This window comes from Alosa pseudoharengus, unplaced genomic scaffold (assembly GCF_046254945.1).
Source record: "Alosa pseudoharengus isolate Yale_2024_CS ecotype anadromous, Long Island Sound unplaced genomic scaffold, YU_APseudo_1.1 YU_APseudo_1.1_scf_6, whole genome shotgun sequence".
NCBI classification, from domain to species: Eukaryota; Metazoa; Chordata; class Actinopteri; order Clupeiformes; family Clupeidae; genus Alosa; species Alosa pseudoharengus.
Genome location: NW_027468848.1, coordinates 36,002,237 through 36,019,251, shown reverse-complemented (window position 1 = coordinate 36,019,251; position 17,015 = coordinate 36,002,237). Strand labels below are relative to the sequence as shown.

General features: G+C 40.7%; 1 protein-coding gene across 3 annotated transcripts in view; it reads left to right on the top strand.

Annotated features, from left to right (window-relative positions):
• Window positions 1–17,015, top strand: part of pebp4 (phosphatidylethanolamine binding protein 4) — a 93,702-nt gene that overhangs the window by 45,605 nt on the left and 31,082 nt on the right. For all 3 annotated transcript variants that reach the window (XM_076271004.1, XM_076271007.1, XM_076271006.1), the window contains exon 4: window positions 869–964. In XM_076271004.1, coding sequence (XP_076127119.1) covers window positions 869–964 — 96 coding nt within the window. The remainder of the gene's footprint in view (window positions 1–868; window positions 965–17,015) is intronic.

The window sequence follows — 17,015 nt, the reverse complement described above, 5'->3', positions numbered from 1 at the left end:
AGCCGACGGATGTGGCGGTTGTCAGTGTGGTCATATCTCCGTCAGGCTTAATGCCTTGATTGTGGATGTTTTGAGGTCTTAAGTGTTGTAATCTACACAAGGGCTTTAGACGAGGAATAGAACATTTTCTGGAAAATCACTGTTCCTTGCTGGATTCCAAGCTTCTGTCGGCAGCAATAATGCTATGTCTGGTTCAACAATGTATTATTTGTGAGACTAACCGTACAGGATGATTTAATTTCCAGAGTATTTTTCGCCATAGCAGGAGAATGTGCCATAGTGACTGCGTATGCCATCTTGACAAAGCATAAACTGTGCAGTGGCACAGAGATTACTGCAATGCTGTTTCTAGCCTTTGTTTAATTACAATGAATATCACTTGCTGATTGGTAGGAATGATGATTGACATTTCTGTTTGCCTGAGAAAAGCTTATAATAGGAAAGTCATCATATGGTCCGGCAGATTTTGGGCACAAGACCAGGGAGGACAAATGTGTTCTCTCAGCATTTCAATCTGCTCCTCTAATTCTCAAACTTTAAGAGACAGACAGGGTGGAATATTTTAGTGCAGTGAAGCCAGCCAGTTATTGTTGTACTATCCAGTGCTTGCAATAGATTGTGTTTCTGGAGCTTCATGTTTATGCTGATGGTGTAGGGTTGGAAGAGAGGAAAAAAAAACTTCCTGACAGATTGATGTAGTAGAAACGCATCAAAAGTGTGAGACTGGTCGGCGCTGAAAATAACAGCAGCTAATTAATGCAATCTTGCATACATCACACTTAGCGAACAGTCTCAGAGCCAGTAATCATCTGACCTGAAACTGAGGGTCAAAATAATTAGCCTGTTTTCTTTCTGCTTTGTCTTCCAGGGAAAGTACGTCCTGATGATGCTCGACCCAGATGCCCCAAGTCGAAGCAGCCCCACTCGTGCTAGCTGGAGGCATTGGCTCGTCGTAGATATTAAGGTAAAAATGCCCACATCGGGTTTGTTTTAGCAGTTAACAACAGGGCATCATCAGTACAGTTCACTTTGAAGTATGGATATCAGAGGCCATACACCTGTCACATGATTGTTGTGCTTTTCTCTTCCTTTTATATTTGCCTCGTTTGTTCGCTAGTGAATCCTTTCCTAGCCATGGAGGCCAATTGGGCCGGCGCAAGCTTGTCTGTGCTAAGCGGACAAGAGTTGTAGACTCCCCCTGGATGGTACACCAGTCCATCGCAGATAAACCCCCAGCAGTAGCTGGTACCCATTTTAGAGTGGGCTAAGACAATGCAGATGGCGTTCACGACGTGCAACACATACACACACATATATATATATGGCAATTCCACGGAAAATTTACTTTTTGTCACATCCATAACGCCAGTGAAATACCTTGGCATTTGTATGATATGAATGATAACTTTCATTTTTTGTGATATTTTTCTCATTTACATTCTTCAGCCAAAAATAGCAAATGCTCAAATTTCATGTAATCATTCACATCATACCATACCATCACATTTTATTGGCCTTATGGATGTTACAAAAAATGCAATTTGCCATGTAATTGCCTATATATATATGCGTGTGTGTGTGCGTATGTATATATATCTGTATATACATACACACACACACACACACATATATATATATATAATTTGTATTCCATTTTGTTGCTGAAGGTTAAGATGTTTAAAATGCTAAAGTGCAAGCAGCTGGTTGTAACGTGTGATTTATGCTTCCGAGCAGAGCTCAGTGCTTCGCAGCCGATACCCTGGGGCTGGAATGCACTGCCTGGAATTGAGTGTTCTCTTGTCTCTTTACCATTTAACATTTCCATCACTTGTGTAAGCTCAGGAAGCAGTGCACTTGGTTAGCATGGTTTCCTTCTGAAGATTGAATTTGGAAATATTATTACTAAACAAGTGTCCCATAACAGGGCCCCAGTAGCCCCCCATTCACATTCACATTCATCATCATCAACTACTTCTCCTCCTCCACTTCTTCTTCTTCTTCTTGTTTTTCCTCTTTTTCTCTTCTTAGTGTTTGGACTAATTGGATTCTTAAAACAAAGATTTAAAGCGTTGTCTTGGCATGGGCAACTACCTGACATAATGTACAATGAAAAGGTGTCAAAAACACTTTGGTGAGCAAACAATCCCTGGATCCCCCCACCCCCACCCACCTCCCCCATCTTCCATCCTCCATGTGCTTCACACTTGTGCATTTCCGACCGGTTACATAATTACTGCATAAAAATATCAAGTTAGTCATCATCTCGGCGCAGCTTTCGAGAGATCTTGAATCAGATTCCGCAGTCTGTGCCATAGAGAGATGCTGCCACGGCTGAACAGCTTGGGTGGATCTCACTTGGGCGTCCTCTCAGATTTAACTGTTAGTGCCATGCCAGCAGGCATCAGGAATAAGCAACAATAAAAAAGGAAACAATCAGACAAACCCCCCTCATAACCAAGAGTTTGTTTTTATTCATGCGGGAGAATTTCATGTGCGACACTCATTGGAAAAAATGAAACTTTCCCTTCTGTGTTTGTGTGCGCGTGTGTGTGTGTGTGTGTGTGAGTGTGTGTGTGTGTGTGTGTGTGTGTGGAGGGGGGGTTGTCATTTGTACCAGATTCCTTTCCCTGACAAATGCCTGTGACAGCCGAGTGGGTGTAGATGGCTCCAGCATGTCGACGAGCATTTGTGGGGCCTTGTCGCCACGGTGATGTTCAACAGCGGAGCATCTACAGTAGGAAGTGTCGGTGCGATGCGTTGCTGCATTAGGGAGACGAGGAGTGCGTTGTGTTGTGTGGCCCAGGCATCTCTCTCTCTCTCTCTCTCTCTGCCTTGCCTTGCCTTGCCTTCCTGTTTGCACTTGTGTCTTCTCACGGCCTCGCTGTCTGCAGCTCGGTTTCATCTGGTGCCCCCAACCCGACTGATCTGCCCCTTTACATATGCAACATACACACATGCACACTGTCACTCACTACACAAGTGTCAGCATTTAGTTCCACAGGGGACATACATAAGGCAATTTTTTTTAAATAACAAGTGCACTGTCTTTTTGTCATACATTTCGCATGCTGTTGCTTTTTAAACTAAAGGCCAGCAATATTGCCTTTTAAACAGATGCATACTCTTGATCATTTTACACTGAGCAGATCATCCCTCAAATTGCTCTTTTTTTGCAAATAGTGCTCTTTCATTGACAAGCATTTTCGCTGTCTATCCGCCGGATAGATTGTGAATAAACAGAAGTATTTCAGGTGCTCAGACAGTCAACCTCTTGCCTCCAATTCAATATTCTGTCAGTGTGTGGGCGTCGACATCCTGTGCCAGGGTGCTGATTGGCCACCCGTCCGGGTTGTTTGCATTGTCGCTTGCGGTGGTTGGTCAGAGGGTTAATGAGGATCCTGAGTGATACCTAGCCTCGGTGGGAGGTGTTTAATTGCTGGGAATAGCTGTGTGACATGCAATGACCTCTGCATAGTTGGGAGTGAATTTGTTGAATTATTTTTATGTATAACCTCAGGGGATTTGTAAGTTACTCAGGTGCCCCGCAAATATAGGTCTTTTTCGAATGTGATGCACCTTTTAAAGGAGTGTTTACGAATGCTATTGAGTTTGTAATGAAATTAAACATGTAATTAAATTGAATACATCCCCCTATGAGCACACGCATGTTTTCACATAGAGATGGTTGACATGTTATTTACAAGAGGTTAGAAGAAATAGCATGGAGTTTGAAAATAGGAATTTCACATTTCTTTGGACATTTGGACAAATCAGCCACAACACTTGACCGCAGTGAAGTTAGCATGAAAGTATATATTCGCCTGATGTTCTCCATACCTTGATCTCTATCCCATTAACTACGGTACTGATACAGTATGTGTGTTTTTGCTGTTACAGTGTTCAAATATGATGCTAAATGTGAATTATTAAAATGTATAGTACCTTGTTGCATCTTTAATGTGCAAGTTTATTCTGAATACTGAACACGATATGTGACCTGATCTGACAAAATGAGTCACAAGTCGCATATTCTAATTTTGAGATACAGGCCGATTACTTAAAAAAAACATTGAAAATATTCCTTTTTGGTGTTATATGAAAGAAGAGACATTAGTTTCCCAAAGTTTCATAGTCAAGACAAGAACACAAAGTTACAAAAATCCAAATTCAAGTAGTCAAATCCTACCTGTACCTGGCTGTAACTTCAAACATAATTTTTTTCAATTGGAAAAAGATGGTGGAAGGCCATAATTAAAAATTCTGTATCTTGACAATGATCTGTGATATGACCTTGACCAGGATATTGTTTTAAAGAACTGTGCCCTCTGTCCATAGATAGCAAAATCTTGAATTTCGGTCACTGTGACTAATTTTGCCAGATCAGGTCACATATTGCAAAAGGGCACAAGAAGCGTTTGCTAGGGTGGACATGGTTTTGCCTAATTAAGACACATGAGTGTCTCCAAAGTATGCTAGTTTTAAAATTGTGGAGAAATCTCTTAAGAGCTCAATCACTCAACTTTCAACTGAAATAATGCTTCTCCATTGTGTGAATCTACACAGACTGTTACCTGATCAGGTAGGCTTTTTTGTGCTGAAGCATGAAATTAATAACATTTCTCTTTACAGTATCAGTGGGAGTTTAGTAACAGGACACAATCATACTAAGGAAAAGTAATTATGTATCTGTGCTATAAGTTGCTTTGGATAGCTGCATTTGCTAAGTAGTTTTTATTTTCTTAACCCCAAGTCGAGTCAATGATTTAGAACGTGTTTCCACACAGGTGCTGGTCATATAATTAGAATATCATCAAAAAGTTGATTTATGTCAGTAATTACATTCAAAAAGTATATATTTTATATTATATTCATTCATTACACACAGACTGATATATTTCAAATGTTTATTTCTTTTCATTTAGATGATTATAACTGACAACTAATGAAAATCCCAAATTCAGTATCTCAGAAAATTTGAATATTACTTAAGACTAATACAAAAAAAAGTTTTTTTAGAAATGTTGGCCAACTGAAAAGTATGAACATGAAAAGTATGAGCATGTACAGTACAGCACTCAATACTTAGTTGGGGCTCCTTTTGCCTGAATTACTGCAGCAATGCAGCATGGCATGGAGTCGATCAATCTGTGGCACTGCTCAGGTGTTATGAGAGCCCAGGTTGCTCTGATAGTGACCTTCAGCTTTTCTGCATTGTTGGGTATGGCGTATCGCATCTTCCTCTTCACAATACCCCATAGATTTTCTATGGGGTTAAGGTCAGGCGAGTTTGCTGGCCAATTAAGAACAGGGATACCATGGTCCTTAAATCAGGTACTGGTGAAAGTAATTGTGGTGAATAATTACTTAATATTAACTTAGACTGGCAAACTTCGGGAACACTCAGGAATCAGGTTTATTCTGTTACAAGCAGAGAGGATAAAAATGGTCTATGTATGGATCAACCTCTCTCTCTCTTCTTCAGTTCTTCATGTTCTAATTCTTACAATGCAAGTTAGTCACTTTTGTATGGGTTAAACAAAGAAAGAAATTGGCGGCAAAACAATCCCACGTGGTTGGTTCTCCACTTGGCATCAGACACACCTACTCACACCTACTTCACACCTATCTGAATAGCATGAGGAGAGATATCTTATATATCAGAAATATCACTTATAGAATGTTCCAAACATTCTCACAATCAAATCATTACAATCCTTGTACTGAGACTATTACAATGATACCAAACATGAATATATTTACATTTCATGACACATGGATTCAGTATAGCAAGGTAACATCCTTTGTCTTGTGGATCTGATAGCCCTTGGAACCAGTACATTAGCATTTCATTGGGGGAGGGAAGGGTGTCTTTATTTTAATGCCAAGAGGGGCCACATCTAAACTAGTCTTGAAACACATCTAAATTTATTGCTATCACGGTAGATTTGGCACTGTGTGCAGGTGCCAAGTCCTGTTGGAAAATGAAATCTGCATCTCTATGAAGTTGGTCAGCAGCAGGAAGCATGAAGTGCTCTAAAACTTCCTGGTAGATAGCTTCGTTGACCCTGGACCTCAGAAAACACAGTGGACCAACACCAGCAGATGACATGGCACCCCAAACCATCACTGACTGGAAACTTTACACTGGACTTCAAGTGGATTCTGTGCCTCTCCTCTCTTCCTCCAGACTCTGGGACCTTGATTTTCAAAGGAAATGCAACATTTACTTTCATCAGAGAACATAACTTTGGACCACTCAGCAGCAGTCCAGTTCTTTTTGTCTTTAGCCCAGGCGAGACGCTTCTGACGCTGTCTCTTGTTCAAGAGTGGCTTGACACAAGGAATGCGACAGCTCAAACCCATGTCTTGCATGTCTGTGCGTGGTGGTTCTTGAAGCACTGACTCCAGCTGCAGTCCACTCTTTGTGAGTCTCCCCCACATTTTTGAATGGGTTTTGTTTCACAATCCTCTCCAGGGTGCGGTTATCCCTATTGCTTGTACACTTTTTTTCTACCACATCTTTTCCTTCCCTTCCCTCTGTGAACAGCCAGCCTCTTTAGCAATGACCTTTTGTGTCTTGCCCTCCTTGTGCATGGTGTCACTGGTTGTCTTTTGGACAACTGTCAAGTCAGCAGTCTTCCCCATGATTGTGTAGCCTACAGAACTAGACTGAGAGACCATTTAAAGGCATTTGCAGGTGTTTTGAGTTAATTAGCTGATTAGAGTGTGGCATCAGGTGTCTTCAATATTGAACCTTTTTACAATATTAAAAATTTCTGAGATACTGAATTTGGGGTTTTCATTAGTTGTCAGTTATAATCATCAACATTAAAATAAATAAACACTTGAAATATATCAGTCTGTGTGGAATGAATGTATACATTATACAAGTTTCACTTTTTGAATTACTGGAATGGAATTTGCTGAAATAAATCAACTTTTTCATGATATTCTAATTATATGACCAGCACCTGTATAGTCATTGCGCACAAGTCCGTATGGACACAAGATGTTGGTGCTGCACAGAGAGTATGTGTGGTAGCTGTGAATGACGAGATTTGTATTTTAAATTCAAACTCCTACAGCACATACAGCATGCATACTAAAAGAGCAATATGTGTGCTGTGAATATGAACAATGAATATAAAATTTTAGTTTAGGCTATATTACATTTTACATTAAACAGGATTAGTCATGATCAGTCATCTGAAAAAGTGATTGAAAATTGGGGTGCTATTGTTCAAAGGTTTAACTCTAGTTGACCACAGTTAAGTCATGAAAATGTCCCTCCGAGGTAGAGAATCATATTACAATGATCCTTTACCAGCTTTCACACTGGCATTACATTATATTGTTCACTTTCCTTTTAATTCAAGTGCGCTGACTGTATTTTTGGAGCATCCGAATGATGAGTCAGTTAACTGATACGCAGTGCTTAGTCAGACTGAGGGGGCATCCTTCCTCCAGCCTCCTGTAGGTTAATCCTTGTGTCGCTCAGTGAATAAGAGGATACCCACATGATAGAGATGATTTAAAAAAAAATTTTGGTCATCAGTCGAGGCCAGGTCAAGAAAACATAAAAACAACAACAAAAAAGTTGACAGAGCAGTCGAATGACTGCAGACCGACCATCGCCTCAGAGTGAAAGCAAATTCCAGCGTCCGGGTTCTGAGCCGGAGGTGGATGATCATGTAGGAGGATCAAGATATGGTGACCCTCTGCCACCAAATCTTTTGCAATACCCCGGGGCAAGGGTAATGATAACGCTCAATCACAGTGTTTCAAATAATATCTCTACATTGTGTGATGTCTAAGGCCATCATTTCCATTCTTGTGCTTATCTTACATACACAGTTACAGTACCTTTTAGAGATGCACCAATAGATTGGCTGTTGACCGGAATCGGCCGATTTTCATGTGATCGGCCATGACCGGCGACCGGCCGGTCAGTCTGAGTCATGCCGATTTTATGCCGGTCAAATACACTCGTGCGCCGCAATTGTAACAACACCCAGCTGAGTTTGCAAAGTTTGAAGAAGCTAGCAACCAGGCCAACACTCAGGGCTGGATGTAGGGCTACAAAGAAAGCGCTAATCTACTGAGTTTTTCTATGCTGCAAACTGTGCTTTACCATTGGCCTACTGCATGGAATTTACTAAGCTGTCACTTCATTAGGCTACGTAAACATCGATCATCACCGCCCGTCACAGCCGTGTGCCCACAGCTGAAACCACAAGCCTGCTGAACGGAGATAAAAGATTGCGACAAAATAATCAAAGTTTAGCGATCATAGGCTAGGCTACATAATAAAATGTCAACAAGCAGCGACATACAGTAGCCCTAGTAGTTCTACTCCACTTAAAAAAAAATACTCTAACTATTTACTGCACGTAGGCTAGACTAGGGCTATGCCTTAAAATACCCTAGTCTAGCAGATTGAAAAGTGGATGTCGTGAAAGTGAACAAACGATAGCCTATTATAAAGGCAAACAAACGTTAAAGTTGCTTTTGACATAGTAGCCTACAATGAAGAGAACTGATGCTCTGAATACTGAATCAGCCGTCTCTGAAAGTTTCTATAGCCTAATTGATGCATTTAGCAACCGGAATTTGGATTTAATTTTTTCACCGCAAAACAGACGTGCACTGTTTTCATATGGTGGAGCAGCTAATCGCTAGCACTTCTCCCCTGTGTTTGCGTGATAGCCTAGGCTGCTAACACTTTTCCCTCGCCCTCCCATAAATTCATCAATGCATATGAAAATATCTTACATGGTAGTATGTTCAAATGTATCATGAAAATTGTTCTTAAATCTTTAGTTGGATATTGGATGTGAGAAGCATAAAATGGGTGTTCCATAACTTAACTTAATCCATAATTTGGTACTAAATCTGAAGTTAGACTTGAAAAAGAATCTGTCTGCTCACCGGTTCCATTTTTTTTAACAGCCATTTCATCATTGATAAGTTGATTACACGTCTATATTAACATGTTCTATCAAAGAAAAGATAGAAAATAACTATTTGTGTGTGTGCTGTAAAATGGTTAGAAGAAATGAAATCGGAATCGGCTAAAATTGGTATCGGCAGGTCAAACTCTATGAAAAATCGGAAATAGGTATCGACCCAGAAAATTGCAATCGGTGCATCTCTAGTACCTTTTCTTTTTTCATTTACTACAATGTCTCTTTTGGGAAAACACTGACACAATTTACTTCAATTACACAATAGAATTGGAAAATTATCTTGGATTTTGTTGGGTAACCAAATCTTAACCTATAGCTGATGCATCTATTCACTATTTATTGAAGGCTGTGAATTGTCAGTGTGGGCATGACATTTGTCCCCAATGGGTATCTTCTAATGAAAGCCTGTCATAATTCTTTATCGCCTGTAACAGCTTCACCTAACCTGCAAAGATACATTACATCTGTCTGCCCCTTTAACATGGCTGTCAAGATTTCTAAACTAAATTCTCTAATAAGGGCCTTCTGAGCATGTGTGGGTATGCACCAAATCAAAGAAAAATGCTCTCTGAGTGAAAGAAAAATGCAAGACAAATATAGGCGTATTATCTATTTAAAACATTCATAAGCATATAAAGCCAGTGGTGTATTTCATTTTTCTTGACTGTCTTTACCAACCCAAACATTTTGCTCCACAGCTATTGCCCTTCAAATCCATATGTGTTAAAATATATAAGAAAGACAATTTAGACTATGCCTTGTCAGAGTGGTGAAAACACTCTAAATTATTTAAAGAAATATTGCTAGAGAGTGGTGGACTTGATCATGGTGATTATGTGAGTTAAGTCCATGAGAATATTGTGGACTGTGCATGGCATAAACACCATTTTTTGAAAGTACATTATTTGGTGTAGTTACTCATATCGTCAGGTAGTTTGTTAATTAATGTGTTACACGCTTATAAGTTACCACTGAAAGTCATAACTCTTATCACTGTTGCCATGGTTATGGCATAAGCTACTAAATGCTACCTAGTAGATAATTCATTTTCATTCCAACCCCTGTTTAGTCTCTTATCCACAACCTACTGTATGCTGCTACCATTAGCCTGTGTAGTTAGTAGCTCTACAGTAAATACTCTCAAAATGTGATTTCTTGTTCTCAGAGCAAGCACAGACATCTATTACAGTTTGTAGTTGTCCATTAATTATGCATTTAGGTATTGACAGCGTTAGCTCAGTAACACAAGGTAAACCCTTTTAACTCACATGCGATTAGCTTGATGTGTTTAGACCCAGGTTGACACAGGCATTAGTAGGCCTGGGACCAAGCAGGGTTTGCGTGTTACTCAAGGACAAGCATAAGCCTGCTTTATTATCATTCCAGAATATATTGTATATGAAAGAAAAAAAAATGAAGTACTCATATGCTGGTCCAGGTAATAGAGGTCAGATGCTTTTATTCAAAGCAACTTAGAGACACTCGGCAGTGATAGATGAAGTGAACCCAGCTGAAATGAATTCCTCCATCCATTTGTCTCCATAGCTTTTGGAGGGAAAATTGCTTAAAGCTGTTATCAATTCATAATGTGAGTGAGGTGAATACATACAGTAAGTGGATACTCAAATTGACCCTTGACCTGAATGTTTACTATTTATACAGTTGCAGTAATTTTTAACCAATTAAAAAGATTCCTTTTGAGGTGGGCTATGTGTTAAGTGTAAGAAGAAAATAATCTCTTGAACAAATTAACACCATAGGTTATGTGCATTGCATCAACTGATGAGCTGTGTGTTTGGCCTTTCATCTGTGTAAAGTACATCGGTACTTAGACACTTTTATCCAAAGTGACTTACAACAACATTAAGATAAAAGTAAAAACCATAGTAAAAATATGAATAACTCATAACAATAGTAGTAATTGTAACAATAATATATATATATATACTTTTGTAATAATAGTAATAGTTTTTGATCCCGTGAGGGAAATTTGGTCTCTGCATTTAACCCAATCGTTAATTAGTGAAACACAAACAGCACACAGTGAACACACAGTGAGGTGAAGCACACACTAATCCCGGCGCAGTGAGCTGCCTGCTACCATGGCGGCGCTCGGGGAGCAGTGAGGGGTTAGGTGCCTTGCTCAAGGGCACTTCAGCCGCGGCCCACTGGTCGGGGCTCGAACCGGCAACCCTCCGGTTACAAGTCCAGTGCTAACCAGTGGGCCACGGCTGCCCGCAGATAGCAGTAGCAACACCATATGAGTATATGGAGTTTGACTCAAACATGATTAGACAGGTGATGTTTTTAGATGCTTTTTAAATGTACAAAGGTTAGCAGAGTTGAGCTACAGGAAAGCTAAATAAATGAGTTGTCATGTTTGTTTTCAGTGTTCATTCACAGTTCACCTTTCATTTATTTATCTTTTATTTGAGAGACTTGCTATTTCCATTTATTTATTTCTCACCTTTCCCTCCTTCTTTTTGTTTATGTTTTCTCTTTCCTGTTATTATTTGCGGCAGTCATATAGATTTAGTCAGAGTTTTTTTTTTTCATTTCTTTTTTTTTTTCTTTTTTTTCGCAAGAGTAATTTTTCGTGAAGGATTCCCGGGATACTGAAAGACCGGGGTGCAAGAAATTTGGTGGGCATGTAGCCCCATAAGGACACACACACTACACATGCACACACATATACATGCACACACACAACACGCACATAAACACAAAAACACACATACACACACACACACACCCTCACACACATGCACCTACACATACAAACACACCTACATAGGCACACACACTCAATAAACACACACAGAAGCACATACAGTATATACACAAAAACAACCACACACTCTGCACACACTCAATTACAAACACAAAATAAAGGAACAAAGTATAGTACGGTGTCTTGTGTAATTCCGCTGGATTTTCTTGTAAAAATTGATTTTTTTGCATATTTTGCTAGTATAGAGTCTAAGGAACAAGATTTTTTTTGTCTTCAAATTTTCACGATCCATTTTCACACTTAGATGACATCATCATTTATATAATGCATAATTAAGACTGGGACTACTATCACTTGGGGGTCAAATGTGAGAAAACACTGGCAAAGAGGGTATTCTGCCTAATTTTTGGGTGCTGATTCTGAATATCATATTTACTTAGCTGATTTTTTAGTTTTAAACCTGCTAATTAGCATTTGCGGCCTAAAACTGGCCTCCATAGGCAACATAGAATGGGTGAATAGGGTAAAAAATGTAGCTCTTTGATATTCTTATGAAACTTTACTAGTTGATTATTTATGTAGAGACAATATTTTTTTGCATTACAAGTTTTCTGAAAATATATGTTTATGCATGTAATTTAACAATATATCATTAATTATGCGCTAATTTGCATACATTTCAATTACAGACATCTGAATATTGGATAGTTAACATTGAATGAAGTGACGTTCAGGTTTGCCTTCAGAACTTTTTCTGGATTCAGAGCCTGAAAAGAATGGCTTGTTCAGTCCTAGGTTATGCCGATTTCAGTCGTCCCTTTATCTTAGAGACGGATGCATGGATTGGAGGCAGTTCTGTCACAGGAGAAGGATGGGTTACAGCGACCAATAGCCTTTGCTAGCCGGGGCTTGCGGCCAAGTGAGAGGAACATGTCAAATTATAGTGCCATGAAACTCAAACTCCTTGCAGTCAAGTGGGCAATCACAGAAAAAAATGGCAAGTATCTCCTGGGCAACACGTTCACCATGTACACTGACAACAATCCCCTCCAATACCTGCAGTCAGCGAAACTGGGCACTCTGGATTATTGCTGGGTTTCTCAGCTTGCCCTCTTTATTTCATCAAATATCATCCTGGGACAGCTAATTGCAATGGCGATACCCTTTCTAGGCTTCCCAGAAGCCCCACTAACACTTTGCGATCTGTGTCACACGGCCTGGACGTTCCCCTGCCGCTTGCCATAGCCAACATGCAAGCCTCGAGTGCACCTATCCAAGACTCTTGGATGACAGAATCTTGTATGGTGGACACCATCCCTGGTCGAACCAAAAGAGACCTGAAAGTCCTGCAAGGGACTGATCCCTGTATTTCCAGATACCTGTGGTTTTGGTGACCGGGACGACCACATACCCGTTAAGACAAGTGGAGTGAACCAAGGGAAGTCCGCAGTTGATAAAGCAGTGGTCCCAGATACAGGAAGTGGGTGGGACCTTGTACCGAGCGATCTAGGCTCCTCCTTCTAGGGATCCAGTGCTGCAGCTTTTACTGCCAAAGGTGTTGCGAGTCGAAGTGCTCACTAGCCTACACAACAACCACGGCCATCTGGGGGTGGACAGGACCACAGATTTGATATGACAGAGGTGCTACTGGCCCCAGATGTGGCATGAGGTGCAAAAGTGGTGTTCTGAGTGTGAGCACTGTGCTTGCTAAAGCAAGACAACCCATTTCTTGGGAAATATGTTAGCCACTAAGCCTTTGTAGATAATCTCCATTGACTTTACTCTCTTGGATTGAGCATAGGACAAGAGAATGTTCTGGTTATCACAAATGTTTTCTCAAAGCTTACCCAGGCCTTTCCCACCCCTGATCAGAGAGCTTCCACCGTATCTAAGATTCTAACTGAGAGATGGTTCTATGTGTATGGCGTGCCAAGGAGAATCCACTCTGATCAGGGGCGCAGCTTTGAGGGGGAGCTGTTGAAGCACCTGTGTGACACCTACATCATAACAAAGACTAGAACCGCCACTTATCCTCCAGAGGGGAATGGTCAATGTGAACGTTTCAACAGGACACTTCATGACTTGGTCAGGACCTTACCCCCTGAAAAGAAGTGTAAATGGCCCCAGTTGCTCCCTCAGCTCATTTCGACCCACCAGGGTCATCATCAGGCCTGATAAAGACCCTGGTGGGTCGAAATGTTGCGTTATGTTTTTAGCTCAATAAATGTAGTTCTTCTGGGAGATTGCAGTGTGCGGTCCTGACACTGTACCCATATTACCACCTGGTACTCTAGTCTTTCAGGTGGGCAGTGGTAGTGTAGTGGTTAAGGAGCTAGGCTAGCGTGCAGTAGCCTGAAAGTTGTCTGTTCAATTCCCGGCTTTCACTGTTGTGCCCTTGAGCAAGGCACTTAACCCCAAGTTGCTCCGGGGACAATGTGATCCCTTGTAATATAGCTGACATACAGTATGTAAGTGACTTTGGTCAAGTAGTGTCTGCTAAATATAATGTACATGTAAACTCTTTTGCAAGAACCATTTTCACGGTCGCCACAAAATCCAGGATACATGGGTGTCTACCAAGTATTAAATTGTGGAGTGTCTTGATGGAATTGGCACACACTATAAGATCAGGCTGTATGGGGAAAAGGGCCCCCTTAAGACGTTCCACTCATAATACTGCCGGACCGCATTCAATCCCCTTCCACCTCCCACAGTCTGTTTCACATGAGTATTTAGCAGAAGTAAATATTCTCCCCGTCCCCTTCAGGCCTTGGCAGATAGGTATGCTACAAGGATGGTGAACTTTAAAGCCAGGTGTGTACTGCATGCAGAAAGGCTGACCTGCAGCGCTGGCGCACACGCCCACCCGTGGGTGGTGATCATATACGTAGCTTCCTCTCTGGGAGAACACAGCCGGTCATTTGATATTTTTGCCGCATGGGTGTTTGTGGTTGTTGTTGTTGGAAGAACATGGCTTTATTCTTAATTCTAAGACTTCATTGCTTCTCTCAAACGCCCGGCCTGTTGGCTGTGGATAACCCGTTGCTTTTAAAGAGAGCAAATGCACATGGTTTAGTGTCTGAGCAATGTTTTCCCTTGAGTTATTTGTTTTTTGTATTAGTTCAGGCTGTGAGAGGGCCATCCGTGGTTTGTCTGTTTGTTTGTACCTTATATTCTTTTGTTTCTTAATTTTGCCTACTGTTACTCAACTACCCATGCCTATGACCCCTAGTGGTGTACTGTGTTGCCTATTTGTACTATTATAGATTATTTCCAAGACAAATTTCTCTTAAGGTAGACAATAGAATGACATGGCAGGTCAAGGAAAGCATCAAGAAAAGCAAAGATTAAGAAATCGTTTTTTGACATGGGCAACAAGGGTGGAGGTGTTTTTACACTTTTCAGACACTCAAAGTTTGAAAACTATGGATATTGTTTTAGAACCAACAACCTTTCTACATTATCTGGGGGTTTTGTGTGCAAAAAGTGGAATTAATTGTCAAAAAATTAGAAGAAAATGTGAAAATCACTTTTCGGACTAGATATAATCGCTTATTTTAAAACATACAGGAAAAAACACTAAAGATGGATCGTGAAAATTTGAAGACAAAAAAAATCTTGTTCCTTAGACTCTATATTAGCAAAATATGCAAAAAAAACAATTTTTACATGAAAATCCAGCGGGACCCTATTTTCCAAACACAGCGTACTGTACTAGTAGGAAATAAACACAATTTGACTTATTTTTGTGGAAAAAATGTGCTGGACTTGGCGGCGGTCATATTTTGTACCGCTCTAGTTTTTTTCTGTCTTCTCTTCTGTCTGTCTTCTCTTTTGTTTGTAAAAAAAATATTTGTGTCGTTATTGACAAACTTATTGCAAAACATGATTTTGCCCTTCAACCTCAAGAGCTATAGAACTCTCTCTGCAAAGATCTTATGTTAGCTAAGATTTTGTGTAGGCACAATTAAAGTTATTATCTTCATTTTGTCATATTCAAAGTGATTACTTTAAAACGTTTATCTTTACTTAATTGGTTGACGCTTTTGTTCAAAGCAGCATACAGATGTCAAATAATTGCAGGGTCAGACTCCCTGGACTCCCTGGAACTCAGGGCACAGTGCCTTGCTCAAGGGCACAACGGTGGCAACTTGGCATCAAATGCACAACTTTTCAGGCTACTTAACTAAAGTCTGGGTGGGCACATGCACGCTTAGATTCTATGGGCACAGCCCACCACTATCTCTCTTTGTGACAGTCGCACCTCACTCACTCTCCACTCTTGGTGGGTGGGAGCACCAAGGTTGAGGCTTCTTTTCTGATGCCCCGTCCAAATTCAGGTCCCCTTCCCTCCAAGGTAGTTTGTATAGAACAACTTTGTTATCAAATATATCCTACAGGTGGCTACATGATTTACATTCAATAGTAAACAGGTAACTGTTCCTCAGCTTACAGCAATGTAACGTGACATGCCACAAAACGCCACTATCATGTCTGGATAATAAGTCTCTCTCATCATGGCCCACTATTCCCCTGACAGACAGCATGATGAGTTGGAGTCTGTGAACAGCTACTTGTGTTTGTCTGTAACACTTGCTGGCGTTATTAATTGATAATAAGGCTCGTAATGGCTGCGGAGCAGATGGTAATGAGCGGGTCTGGTGAGCTGGAGCGCCCCTGCGGTTTCCCGCTGCCGCTAGCTGACCCACTCAGCATGTCGGCTTCCTAGTCCCCCCCCCTGTGGTCGCACACAGTGCAGCACACAGTGGAGCACTCTTCTGCTCATCAATCATGGACAATTACCAAAATACCCCCGTAAACAGCCGGCTCCTCCTGCGCCAGCTCTTGGCGTGCAGATTGTCGTTCTCCTTTGCCCTCTCCGCCCGTCTTTCTCTCTTCTTGCTTTTCTCTTCCCTTCTCTCACCGTGTCTCACTCTCTCCATCTCCCTGTTTCTAACTCTCTTTTTCTCTCTCTCTCTCTCTCTCTCTCTCACTATTTTGTTTCTCTCTCTCAGAAATACAGATGTTACTGTTGGCTCTCACAGCAGTAATTACCTGCAGTCATTAGAATAAAACGTCTGCTTATGTAAATATGAGAGGTGAAACATATTAATGCGAGTTCTCATTCATTAGCTGCTTCAATAAAATATACCACATTTAAACATCTCAGTGGGCAAGCTGTACAATAATTACTGATAGAGTAATGAAATTCTGTAACTTATTTAGTCTTTTTTAAATGTATTTGCATTAATAGACTCAGCTGGTTTAAATAAAGAGTAGGTCTGTTTGTTGAAGCAATGTATCAGTATTGCAATGCA